The 13,383-nt window shown below is 43.8% G+C and overlaps 1 protein-coding gene and 1 pseudogene across 2 annotated transcripts in view; both read left to right on the top strand.

Moving 5' to 3' along the window:
• Positions 1–13,383, top strand: part of LOC111143194 (KIAA0319 like) — an 89,049-nt gene that overhangs the window by 54,113 nt on the left and 21,553 nt on the right. For both annotated transcript variants that reach the window (XM_022496729.1, XM_022496730.1), the window contains 5 exons: positions 1,688–1,785; positions 5,028–5,115; positions 7,158–7,250; positions 9,205–9,337; positions 12,377–12,605. In XM_022496729.1, the coding sequence (XP_022352437.1) occupies positions 1,688–1,785; positions 5,028–5,115; positions 7,158–7,250; positions 9,205–9,337; positions 12,377–12,605 (641 nt within the window). The remainder of the gene's footprint in view (positions 1–1,687; positions 1,786–5,027; positions 5,116–7,157; positions 7,251–9,204; positions 9,338–12,376; positions 12,606–13,383) is intronic.
• On the top strand, positions 3,845–4,395 carry LOC111143602 (annotated as a pseudogene).

The following is a 13,383-nucleotide window of genomic DNA, read 5'->3' as shown; positions in this document are numbered from 1 at the left end:
TTTATTTTCTTGTCTAACCCCTATTTGCATGTACATGTCTGTGAGTTGCTGTCACCTTGTAGATCAGGACATGGGTTCTATTTAAAGAGGGCTTAGGGATTGTAGTTAAAATACAGTGGAGACTTTTATGAAGTCTCAAACACATGGGTTGAGAAAGAGATTTCTTTCAACTGTCCTCTCCACGGGTTGTTCAGCCTTTACCAGATACATGAGATGAATGGTTTTCAAACTTTCACAGATTGGGGACAAGTGAACAGGACCAGCTCTGCCTACTCATCCTCCCCCTCATCTCCTGTGGCAGCCCTTGAAGCACCCCTCAGGATTGCTCTCGGGTTTGGAGGCATGGTTTGAAAACCACTGCCCTAAATCATTTAAACCAGCATTCTGTCTAGCAGGCCTGTCATCAGTTGTTCCTACCCTTGGGTAAATTTTTGGCTGTGAGGCATAATTCATCCCCCAAACTTTTCTGTCCTAGGAATATTGCCCTCTCTTGAAATTGCATAGCCAGCCTGAAATATTGTAGAATTGTCAGTTCCCAAACTAATGTGAGTCTGTTTTCTGTGTGGAAGAAAAATTTCCAACTTTAGTTGGAAGGTCATCTCTTAGCACCAGTCCCATGGCTGCCGCTGCTTTCCTGCTTCTCACCTGACCTGATTTCCACAGAATATATGTGTGAGAGCTGCCCAGGCATGATGACTGTCCAACACAAAGCTAGTATTTTGGGGAGGAAGGAAGAGTGATAGATATTGCATCTCAAGCTTATAAAATAAAATCTGGTTTTCAGATGAAGGCTATCTGGGAATTCGATTCTATGTGCTAACTCACTTTCGAACTCATGAACTAAGAAAGAGATGACCATTCTCTGTTATGCTTTTGAGGTTTCTTCTCTTTTCCTTTTATTTTCCTTCTGGGTAGTAACATAAACTAAGCCTTCATACCCAACCCCGTCTGTCCCTCATCAGATGCGAATTTCGTTTCTCTCCAAATTTAAGACCACTTTCATGGGGGTGGGATTCCATTTAGATAACGGGATCCTGTCCTTGTCCTACCCAGTCATACAGTCTGAGTTACAAATGAGGACCATTTAATGCTTCATTTGATCTTAATTAATTTCAGTGGGGCCTGTTTTAAATGGGCCATCCCCTACCATCTTCTGCAGTGTGTTATTTAGCTCAGCAGGAATGAAGTAGCTCTTTTAACTCACCAGGGTGTGATGACCTCAGTGAGACAAGCATTGTTAGCACTCTGTAAAAAAGCTATTTTTGAACCATGTTATTTAGAAGTCATTGCTGTTCTTTGTTGCAAAAGAAGTTTTGCAAGAAAATGGCCTTTGTTCCCAGTGAGTTCATCTATAGTGGTTGATAGGGCTTGTATTTTCACTGTGATGCCATACCATGAGCAACCTGGAATCTGGAAGGAGGATTGGCCTCTTTCAAAGGGAGACTGGCTGTGGGGCAGGAGAGAGCACTGTTGGGAGAGGGTGGAGGAAGCCCTGACTGTAGCTGAGTCAGCAGAATCCTCCCTTGCTTTGAACAAGATGTTTGGTTTCCTGTAGGCTCTGGGACAGAATCTTAAAAACTGAGGCCTTGTCAAGATTTAGAAGAGATTTGTTATTGGCAGGCTGTGCGGCTGCCCTCTTTATGTGTGGGTGTGTGTTTTCATGATTTCTGTAACTGCCCTTCTATAGGAGAAACCTACACCTACAACTGGCAGCTGATTACTCATCCTAAAGACTACAGTGGAGAGATGGAAGGGAAACGTTCTCAGATCCTCAAACTGTCCAAGGTGAATTTGCTTCCTCTCACTTGCAGGGCTGGGGTAGAGGTGCTGACCATTTTCTAAAATGTAGAATGTAGAATTTTCTGTTCACACTTAAATCAGGAACGATCTTTCAGAAGTGAATCCTCCAAAAGTCTGGCTGACATCCAGTATTTGTTAGTGTATGATTCTCAAATGTTCATTTATGGTGAGGAGACTATAAGCATGGTGGTGATAGCTGAAAATATACACTAAACAGCTTTTAAGGGTAACATAAGGATTTTAGAATTTGGGAGATAAGCTAAGTTTTTTGTGGCCACAAGACTGTGTAAATTGGCTCAGTCTTTTTTGGGATTCAGTGTAGTTATTAGGAACCATAAAAATGTTCATATCCTTTAGCCCGGCAGTCTCATTCATTCGTTCATTCTTTTTTTCTTTAACAACTGTTCATCGCACACTAGTTATGTGTCAGGCGGTGGGGATTTACCAGTGGATTGATCAAAATCTTCACATTCAAGGACAGTAGAGTCTCACCAGTGATACTGGCCAGAAGCAGACAAGTATAACAGGGGATGTACTAGGTCAGTGCACGGAGTATTGGAGCCCTGGGGAGTTTGATTTCTTAGAGTTTACCGAGTGGGGTCATGACAGTGACTCACTTTCTTGGTAAAGGGTGGAGTGCTGATGCAGGGGAAGCAATGTCCACTGGGCCAAACAGAAAATGTGGCAGAAAGGGAATTCTGTGTGGTTCAGCATGACTAGACCCTCTGGCACGAGAAGAGCAGTGGCACAAAGTTGGAGAGATGCATGGGTCGCAGAGTGAAGACTGTGAATCTTATGCACAGGGAATATGGACCCTTTGAAAGGTTTTAGACAACAGAAAGACTAGTTCAGGTTTTCAGTTTAGAAAGCTTACCCTGACTGAAAATAAGACTCAAACTGGGGAAGCCAATTGAGAATCTGTTGAAAGATGTAGGTGTGAGATGGTGATAGCCTGGGTTGAAAAACAAAACTTAAAGACCACTGTTGAGCTCATAATATGTGCCAGACACAGTGCTAATTGTTTTATGCACTAACTGACCCCAAGATGTAGATACTAATATTTGTTTTATATGACAAAACTAAAAATTAGAAAAATAAAGTAATTTAGCCGAAGTTCACAAAGCTATTAAATGGTAGGTTTGAACTGGAACTTTCCATCCCTGAAGGTCTTGCTTTTAATAACTTTGCTATGATGGTTGAAATCTAAGGTGATGGCATTGTGAGTGGACAGAAGTGAGTGGATGTCAGGAGTATAATGGAGGTTGACTTGATAAGGCCTGGTGATCAAGTGATGGGGTGGCAGTGTTGGGGAAGGGAAGTCTAGGATCATTCTAGCCTTTTGGCTCAGGCATTTGGGTAGATGTTGGCACAACAGTGGTGATATTCACTAAAATGAAGAACACAGAAAGAGGAGCAAGTTTGGATGAGGTTTGCAGATTATTAAATTATTTTTAGACAGAGTGAGTTTGAGGTGCCTGTGAAGTAGCTGAGACTCAGGGACTAGAGATCAGGACACAAGTCTGTGCTAGAGAGAGAAATTTGCACACCAACCTCAAACAGATGACATTTGAAGTCATGGTAATGTATGAGATCATCCCGACAGAGTGTGTAGAGTGCAGTTGGAATCCTGGGGAGCACAGTGATTAAAGGTGTGCAAGGAAGAAGAAATAGAAGGAAATGAGAGAAGTGAAAGCCAAGGAACGAGAGCTTTCCAAGAAGAAAAACATCAAAAACACTAGTCAATTAGCATTTGCTCAAAGATCATTTGGAAGAAAGGAGGAACTTCGTTCATCTGAAAGATGTTTATCACAGTATTGGTTATAATAGTAAAAGCCTGGAAACAACCTGGATGCCAACAATGTGGAACGCTTGTGTGATATGACACCTGTACTCGTGCACTATTCTGCAGCGTTGGAAGTGACCATTAAAAAGACTGTTATAATGGGGGAAGGTGCTGATGGTAAATGAACATAAGAGAGAATAATAAAAAGCTTGATGCAGGTTTTCTTTCTGATCTGCCATCTGCAGTGGGACTGCCGCCAAGATGCAGATTTTTGTGAAAACCTTTACAGGGAAGATTTTTGTGAAAACCATCACTCTTGAGGTTGAATCCTCAGAGTAGAAAACATAAAGGCCAAGATCCAGGAATTCCTCCTGATCAGCAGAGATTGATCTTTGCTGGCAAGCAACTGGAAGGTGGATGGACTTTGTGTGACTACAGCATTCAAAAGGAGGCCCCTCTTCATCTTGTGTTGAAACTTTGTGGTGGGGCTAAAAAGAAGGAAGGAGTCTTGCAGCACTCCCAAGGAGAATAAGCATAAGAGAAAGAAGGTTAAGCCGGCTGTCCTGAAATACCAGAAGGTGGATGAGAATGGCAAAACCAGTCACCTTCATCGGGAGTGCCCTTCAGATGAATGCGATGCTGGAGTTTTTACGGCTGGCCACTCTGACAGGCATTCTTGTGGTAGATATTGTCTGACTTACTGCTTCAACAAACCAGAAGACCAGAGTACTTGTGTATGGGTTAATAAAAGACAAGAACTGACACCAACAACAAAAAGCTTGATGCACATCTTGATTCTAACTGGAGCTTGAAAGTCGAGTTCCTAGAGGTAGTGGTCTCATCTTACTCCTCTCCAAACCGCAAGCCTAGGATAATGTCCAGCATCTAATTGGCTCTCAATAAATGTTTGCTGAATGAATGAACTATTTAAAAGCCATTCTTTGTATGTGGTCAAGGACTGGAAGAAAGTAAGAGAAATAGGATTAACTGGTGTGTTAGGACAGTGGGATTGTGGGTAATTTTCTTTCTTTTATATTATGTTTATATAGTTAGTGGAAATCAGAAGGGGAAAATATTCAGATATTTGGGAGCTGTTTGGTATTTTTACAAAATGATTTTCTTTGCAGAGATGATTATTTTAATTTCATAACTCTATGAAATAGAATGGTTGGGCCCTTAATGTTCTTCTGAAAAGAAAATGGGAGTACAGAGATATTGAATTCCCTTTTGTTGTTCTAGAGTCAGCTAGTAATAAGATTCACATTAAAAGCTATGGTTTTTTAGTTTATAATTCATTGCTTCATCTCCTCAGCTGGTTTACTCTCTCCATTTTGGAAACTATGCAGGAGTGCAGTATCAGCATGGGAAGTTCAGATACATGTGTTATTTTACATAGAATTGCTGCCCTTTTGGTTGTCTAAAAGATCTTCTCTCACTTCTGCAGCTTACTCCAGGCTTATATGAATTCAAAGTGATTGTAGACGGTCAAAATGCCCATGGGGAAGGCTATGTGAACGTGACAGTAAAACCAGGTATGGATTTCCCAGCCCTGGCTGAGTCTCCATTGCTTTCTCTGCAGGATTCCGGAACAAAGACAGAGAGATTTGACTTGAAGGGTTTTTAATTCCCATTGTTGTTGTTCTTTTTTTTAATGTATTCATTGGGCAATTCCTAGTTCAGTGTAGTAAAAGGTTAGGGTCAGGGGCGCCTGGGTGGCTCAGTGGGTTAAAGCCTCTACCTTCGGCTCAGGTCATGATCCCAGGGACCTGGGATCCAGCACGGCATCAGGCTCTCTGCTCAGCCCGGAGCCTGCTTCCTCCTCTCTATCTGCCTGCCTCTCTGCCTACTTGTGATCTCTGTCAAATAAATAAATAAATAAATAATCTTAAAACAAACAAACAAACAAACAAACAAAGGTTAGGGTGGCAGAGTATATACTTCAGTTCTAGTTGGAACATTTGGCTAGGCAGAGGAGTATTAGTCACATGGCCCCCAGTACAGTATGGCCTGAGCAGTAGCCTCTGTCTGAGAACTGCTTCTCCACGTAGTTTATGCTGACAGAGGACCATGTGTTGTGATTAAGAGACACAAGAAAGCCAGGAGCCTGGGAGAGGCATGTGAAGGAGAACCAGCCAAATGGCTGGTTCTTTCTGATCTCTTTCCAGATACGGGTTTTGTACACAGAATTCCTCATTTAAACCCTGCCAGTCTTTTTTCACCTTGGAAAGCAAATCCTGTCATCCTTTTTAAGTGATCCACCATTGGTAAATTACAGTGCAATAACAAAGTATCTTGTTTTACACTTTTAGGGAAATTTGGGGCAAGTTGGAGAGTGATATATACATTGGCACAAATTCTTAATACTGTTTTATGTCTTTGTTGGTAATAGATTTTCTATTTGCTCCTTGAACTCTGTAGTCAAGGTAATCCTTTCACCTTCCTAAAAATGTGTTTAACATAAAGACTGTTGGATTTTTCTCTCAAAGAAAAGGCCACTGGGTTTGTAGCTCGTAGTCATTTGGGTGGACCGAGCAGTTTTTGACCCTGCCATCACTCCGGCCTAGACACAATCAGCTTAGGGATGACTGGGAAATCATCCGTTCTCTTTTCAGCATAGTCTGTGCCAAGGGATAGTTTGTCAAAGCCCTTGTTGTGCAATGCTTGTTTGTTGTCCTCCTCTACTCAGCTTGTGCCACTGTAGTCCTTGTCATGAACAAGATAGCACGTGAGCATTGAAAGCATGCACTAGGCACGGTCTTAGGAGTAGTCAAGTTTGGAAGAGCTCTGATGCTTCCATGTGTCTTATGCTGGAATGGTAACCTGGTGTTTAACTTTCCATTCGGTGATGCTGCACCCATCAGTTATGTAATGGAAACTAATTTATAATTCACCCACATAGGCCTGCTCCTCCTATAATTTATAAAGGCCCTCTTCCATGATCCCAGGGTGCTGGGATTGAGCCCTATGTCGGGCTCTCTGCTCAGTGGGAGCCTGCTTCTCCCTCTCCCTGCCACTCCCCCTGCTTGTGCTCTCTTTCTCATAAATAAATAAATAAAATCTTTACCAAAAAACTGAAAACAAAACACCTGGTGGCTCAGTTGGTTAAACATCTGCCTTCAGGGGCGCCTGGGTGGCTCAGTGGGTTAAGCCTCTGCCTTTGGCTCAGGTCATGATCTCAGGGTCCTGGGAGCGAGCCTCACATCGGGCTCTCTGCTCAGCGGGGAGCCTGCTTCCTCCTCTCTCTCTGCCTGCCTCTCTTCCTACTTGCGATCTCTCTCTCTGTCAAATAAATAAATAAAATCTTTAAAAACAAAAACAAACCTCTGCCTTCAGCTCAGGTCGTGATCCCAGGGTCCTGTGACTGAGCCCCACATTGGGCTCCCTGTTCAGTGGAGAGCCTGGTCCTCCCTCTCCTGCTTCCCCTGCTTGTGTGTGCTCACTCTCTCTCTTTCTCTCTCTCTCTCTCTGTCAAATGAGTAAATAAAGTCTTTAAAAAATTGAATAAATAAGAACGGCTAATTTTTTTTTTTTTTAAAGCTCCTCTTCCAGTGTTTTCTGCATTTTTTTCTTGCAGAGCCCCGGAAGAATCAGCCTCCTGTTGCCATCGTGTCACCACAGTTCCAGGAGATCTCTCTGCCAACCACTTCTACAGTCATTGATGGCAGCCGTGAGTACTTATCTAGGCATGATGTTTTAGAGGAGCATTCACTGTGAACTGTGGTAGAAAACGCTGTGGAAGATTTGGGGCCAGAGGTACCTGGGTTGCTCAGTTGGTTAAGTGCCCAGCTCTTGATCTCAGCTCAGGTCTTGATCTCAGGGTTATGAGATCAGGCCCTGTGTTGGGCTCCCTGCTGGGTGTGGAGCCCACTTTAAAAAAAAAAAAAAAGAAGAAAAAGAAGAAGATTTGGTGCCACCTGTGTCAATATTCTGGTTAGGCCTATCTTCTTGACCATGTTACGGGAAGACTACCCATCTCAAGCAACTGATTAGGAAGTAAAAACTGGACAGACCCTATTTAAAAACCCCATGTGACTTGTTTGAAGTAATATTTCTCCTCTTTTGAGATGGTAAAAAAATGGGATTTTGCAGATGTTTAGCATTATTTTGTATGAAACTTGCTTGTTTTCAAATTTGCTTAGATAGAGTCACCATTCTCAGCTATAGAAACAAAGCTCCTTCCTCTTGTGCAAGATAAGTAAGTGAGGGTCTCGGCTGGGAGCCCTCCCCCAGCGTGTGTCAGCCTCCTCCCGGAGAGACTCCCAGAACATGCTCCGTGCCCCAACTGGGCTCGTGAACATTTCACCCGTCGGAATAGTATCCCCTGATGGGTGATGTGAGAAGACTTGTGGGTCTTTGCTACTGAGGCTGGCTATGCATGCAAGGGGTTTCAGGCCTGTCATCTCAGCAGTATTTACTTGGTCCCCTTGGCGGCCTAGTAAGGCCCTGCTACCCTGATTGTCTTGCCAACAGTCATCCTAATGGGCAAGGCAGTACTGTTCTAGCAGAGGAATCTCCAGTGAGGTTTAACATTTTACATAGAGGGAACTGGCAAGAAGAGGAGGGTGGAAGAATAGCAGGACAAGAGAGAAGAGAGAACAGGAAGAAGCATTTGTGAGAGTGGCAAAAAGGGTCACGTAGCCCCATTTTACTGTGTATTGGTGAATAGGTCAAAGTTAAATAATGTGTAAGAGTGTACAGCGGAGACAGTCACCGTGACTCCCATCTCCCGGCTAGCCAGTTGTCCTCCAGTCAATGGTATTATTTTATGTTTCTTTCTAGAGACAGTCTCTGCATATGTAAGAAAATACGTATGTAGTCTTTACGATAACACAGAGTACACGTTGTTGTGTACCGTGCTTGTTTCTCTATGTCGAAGAATTTTTCTGAATCAGTACATGAAATAGTTTTGTTTTCTTTCTCTGATGGATTGCACAGCCTTCCGTTGAATGGCTGTGTATGTCCCCGTGTGGCTGTATCCTTGGCTTCAGTCAGTCTCTACTGATGACCAGTTAGATTATTTTTGGTCCTTTGCTGCTATAGAGAATGTTGCCATGAATAATCTTGTAAGCGTGACATTTAACACATGTGCAGATGAATCTGTAGGATAAATTCCTCAAAGAGGAATTGCAGGGGCAAAGACCAGTTTTGCTAGGTTGCTGTTTATGGAGAGGGTATGAGCGTGGGCTTCCACCGTGACTCAGGAGAGGGTTTGCTCCGCACCTGTACCCACAGAGTGTGTTCTGAAACTTTGGCCTCACCAAGCAGGTAGGTTAAAAAAAACAGTATCTGAAGTGTAATTTAAATTTGTGTTTCTTTTATTTTAAGTAAGGTTTTATCTTTTCACATGTTTAAGAATTTTTGATTTTCCTTTTTTCATACAGTAGCATTTTAACCAGAGGTTGCCTGTGTTGGGCTCCTTGGAAAACTACACAGTGGAATATTCATAGCGAGGCAGAATGACCCAGTATTCCTAGGGGAGAAACAGTCTGGAGAGATAGTCTGTCCTTTCATGAAGTTTTCCTAGCCTTACATCTCTGGGTAGTTGCCCTGGTTTGTGTAAGCTGGGTAAGTGCTGAGACCCAGCGCTCTCGTGTTGTAACTGATGTTTCTTTATGGTCAAGAAAGCACTGATGATGATAAAATCGTCCAATACCATTGGGAGGAGCTTAAGGGACCTCTGAGAGAAGAGAAGATTTCAGAAGACACGGCCATATTAAAACTAAGTAAGCTCGTCCCTGGGAACTACACTTTCAGGTAAATTAGGACCCTTCAAGTTTCCCTTAGGCTATGTTTTTCCCTTGTGGGTTTTACATTCTCCTAGAAGTAACTCTGACAGATATCAAAGTCATTATAGACTTGGTTGATGATAGAGCCTTTGGTTCCACACTTGATCTTAGCCAAAAGGCCGAGAAGCGATAGAACCTTTGGTTCCATTAGTTCTCTGAGTCCTATTGGTGGCTGTGGTCACAACAGTGATGTTTCTAGGGCAACGGGCCTTGCATAGTAGATCAGGACCCACCACAGTTAACCATTCCCAAAGCTGTGCCTGGCAGATCCCTATTTTTTTGGGATTTCTGTCATTAAGTGAAAGGGCCTATCTTCCTGTGCCTTTTCTCAGGAAAAATCTAGAAGGAACCCATTCCCATCTCGTCTCTTCCCTTTGGTAAATGCTTCCTCAGGATCTCAAAATCTTTACTTTGGACTAGTGGTTTATTTCAGTATGATTTGTGGGATCTTTTTCTGTTGGGGTTTTTAGAGAATTTGGTTCAAAGATAGTCCTGGGAACTCGTGTTGACATTCTAGGATGTGATTAGTAAGAGTGTGAGCTGACTCTAGAGTAGTCCTATTTAGGTTTGCAAAACTCCTTGTCTGTTACAGAGCACTTGTATGTGAGTATCATAAAACACTGTATGTACATGATATTAAATTCATTTTACAGCTGAGAAAAATGAGGCTCAGTGTATTTACTAACTTCTCTGAGGTCACACATTTCAGCTAGAACCCAAGTACAGATTCTGTAACCAAGTCCGGACTCGCTCTGTTCCACTCCTTGACCTGACCTTACATATTTTGTTCATGCTTCCTTGAATGCTCTTCTCAGTCCATCAGAGTTCTGCCCATCCTTAAGGACCTACTCAGTTTTCTGTGAGGCAGAGTAGACCCTCCTGAGGTTCCTCCGAGAGGAGGGAACATGTCTCTCCCAGAACTGTCGCACCTGAACTATCTCTGTGGTGCAACAGTTTATTCGTGGGCGTCTCTCTTCCCCACTGGGTCTGTAGTTTACCAGGTTTTGACACTACCAGAGACACAGTGACAGGTCCTAGAACAGCATCTGCCCTGTAAATAAATATGACTTAGCAGCACTCTTACTGACTTAAGACTTCAGATGAATGAAAGACAGCTGCCATTCCACAAGGTTAGAGCCTTCTCATTGGCTTAAAATGGAAACGTGAGTTGGTTTTTACCTTTGATTTCTAATATAGGAGTTCTAACACTTAAGAAATTTAGCTTGGGCCAGGCTGATCCTTTTTAAAAAAGTAATAATAATAGTTCCTGCTTCTGGAACACTTACTGTGTGTTTAATACTGTTATGAGCTCTGTGCAGGCAGTGGCTCATTTGATCCTATAGCAAGTATTATAATTACTATTATTTTGTAGATTAGGAAATTTAGGCACAGAGAGGTTAAGTAACTTGCCCAAGGTCACACAGGCAGCATGACTCGAGTCTGCACTTTCAGTCATAGTGTTTGGGCGGATGCGGTATTGGGAGTGATTCTTCTTTTCTGTCAATTTCAATTTATGAAATGATGGGACTGGATTTGATTAGCATTAAGATCCAGTCTGTTTGGTTCCAATCACCTTTCCTTCTCTCCTCCTTTGACATGGCAGTGGTCTCTCTCCCCAGTCCTGTGGTCGGCTGCTCATCGGGTCCAGGATTCTCGCAGGCAAGCCTGGGACTGAGGTGAAAGAGTAAACGGGCAGCTGCCATCTTGCCATTTGTCTATAACTTGCTTTTGCTCTGAAATAGGAGACAAATAGGATATGTTAAGAAAACAAAAACAAAAACAAAAAACCTGTGAAAACAACATGGAAAATGGAAAAAGAGGAAAATGTTTGTGGATTTTTCTTCTTCAGATATTTGCTGATTTGCACATGTCTGTGTGTCTGATGTTTTTGTGCTCTTTCTCTAATGCCTAAAATCCCTCAAATCCCCTTTAGGCCCTAGGTAAAAGGTGAGACTGTGGGATGCAGCCCCACAGATGTCTGGCTCTGTCTGTGGCTGGTGGTGAGATTTAAACAAACGACATGTCTTTTCTATGCTTTTCCTCTTTCTGTCAGCAAAATGGAAGGAACCCAAACTTCCTTGCTTGCTTATGCTCACATTTTGAGGTGGCAAGAGAAGCTTTAGGCTGTTCAGCTGGAAGGCATCATTTAGGTAAAAGCCTGCTCTTATAAATGAACATTTTTTTTTTCCTCTTGCAAATCCTGTTTCACACTGGCACAAGCTGTGGGGCTGTTGCGTAGGAGAATTCATTTGCATCTCGGGCTCCTGTCTTACCGGAGCCGGCCCTCCTGGTCCATCCCAGGGGCTGTCTGCCCAGGGCATCCCTTCTTGCGATGTGTGCGTGGCTGAGGCAGGATGGCAGGAGGAGAGCGGGCTGCAGTCCATGCTTGCTCTATTCGGGGCCACCTTTGAGCCCCGCGGCTATAGGGGCCAGGGATTATCTACGCTTAAAACTTGGTTTCTGGGCTTTGGAGTCAGAGAACTGGGCTTGCATCTTGGCTCATTGTGTAGCCCTGGGCAGGTGACGTAGCCTCTGTCAGTTTCCTGTCCAGGGAGATGGAGGACGCCTACTTCATACGATTGTTGGGAGGGCCAGGGCAGACAGTGCCTGTGAAGGTCCCAGCGCACGGACACGTGCAGGTGGCAGAGCAGAACGGTGCTGGCGATGGAGTGCCTGGATTCGCATTCTGACTCCACTCAAGCTTGGGCAAGTTACCTCTCTGTGCCTTAGTCTCCTCATATATGTAAGGAGTAAAATGAGGGTCGTGCTTTATGGAGCCGTTGTGAGGATTTAAGGAGATAGGAAGCACTTGGAACAGTGCCTGGCGCTCGGTCAGGGTGAGCATTTAGTTGTAGTCTGCCTGTCCGAGAAGAATGGATAAAGAATTGGTAACCATTTGGTACCCCTGCTGCCTTGGTGTTTCTTAGCCTCAATTTTTCAGTCCTCTCAGATCGCTGCCTCTTCCTTCAGCCCATCCCTGATTGCACTCCTTTCTCTGCCCTGCTAGCTTGACGGTGGTGGACTCTGATGGAGCAAGCAGCTCTACCACTGCAAGTCTGACGGTGAACAAAGCGGTGGATTACCCCCCTGTGGCCAATGCAGGCCCCAACCAAGTGATCACCCTGCCCCAGAACTCCATCACCCTCTTTGGGAACCAGAGCACTGATGACCACGGCATCACCAGCTTTGAGTGGTCACTCAGCCCAAGCAGCAAGGGGAAAGTGGTGGAGATGCAGGTAGGAGGGAATGGCTTCCGTCTGTTCTTGCCCAGGAGAGTTACAGCTGCTGGACTGGGTTGCCCTCATGAGGCTTATTTTTGCTCCCATTTTAATGACCAAAGCCAGATCAATATAGAACACTGAACACTAGAATTTAAAAAAAAAAACAAAAAACAAAACAAAACAAAAAACTAGAAAATTTAAGGAGTCTTTAAGGAACACATTACCAAAACCTTTGTCTTTAATGTTTAGTATTAAAGGATGTGTTCTAGGATGATGCCAGAGAGCCAGACTGCTCCGAAGCCACAAGGGTACAGTTTGTTTTTTGTTTTTGTTTTTTTTTTTGAGAGCACACTCATGTGTTCGGGGTACCGGGAGAGCAGGGAGGAGGGGCAGAGGGAGAGAGAGGATCTCAAGCAGGCTTCACACTCAGCATGGAGCCTGACAGGGGCTTGATCCCATGACCCTGAGATCATGATACAAGGTTTCAAATCTTAATGAGCTCTACTACAACTGGGAGTAGCCCAGTCGGCTCTCTGGACATACTTAGGAGATTAGACCCGCCACCAGGCAGGTGACGTAAGTAAATAAAACTGAGTAGGGCCTGTGGCAAACCAGACAACATAACCCCTGACTGAAGTGGTCAGCTGCGCCTCAGTGAGTTGTTACACATGGAAATAGGGTCCCAGTATTCCTAGAGGGGCCCAGCTTTCCAAGAAAAAACAAATCTAGACCTGTATGTGAAAATTTCCAACTTTTGGAGCACCTGGCCGGCTCAGAGGAGCATGTGACTCTT

Source organism: Enhydra lutris, unplaced genomic scaffold (assembly GCF_002288905.1).
Source record: "Enhydra lutris kenyoni isolate GAN:26980312 unplaced genomic scaffold, ASM228890v2 scaffoldscaffold9, whole genome shotgun sequence".
Lineage (NCBI taxonomy): Eukaryota > Metazoa > Chordata > Mammalia > Carnivora > Mustelidae > Enhydra > Enhydra lutris.
The sequence above is the reverse complement of the archived record's forward strand: the minus strand, read 5'-3'. Positions and strand labels throughout refer to the sequence as shown.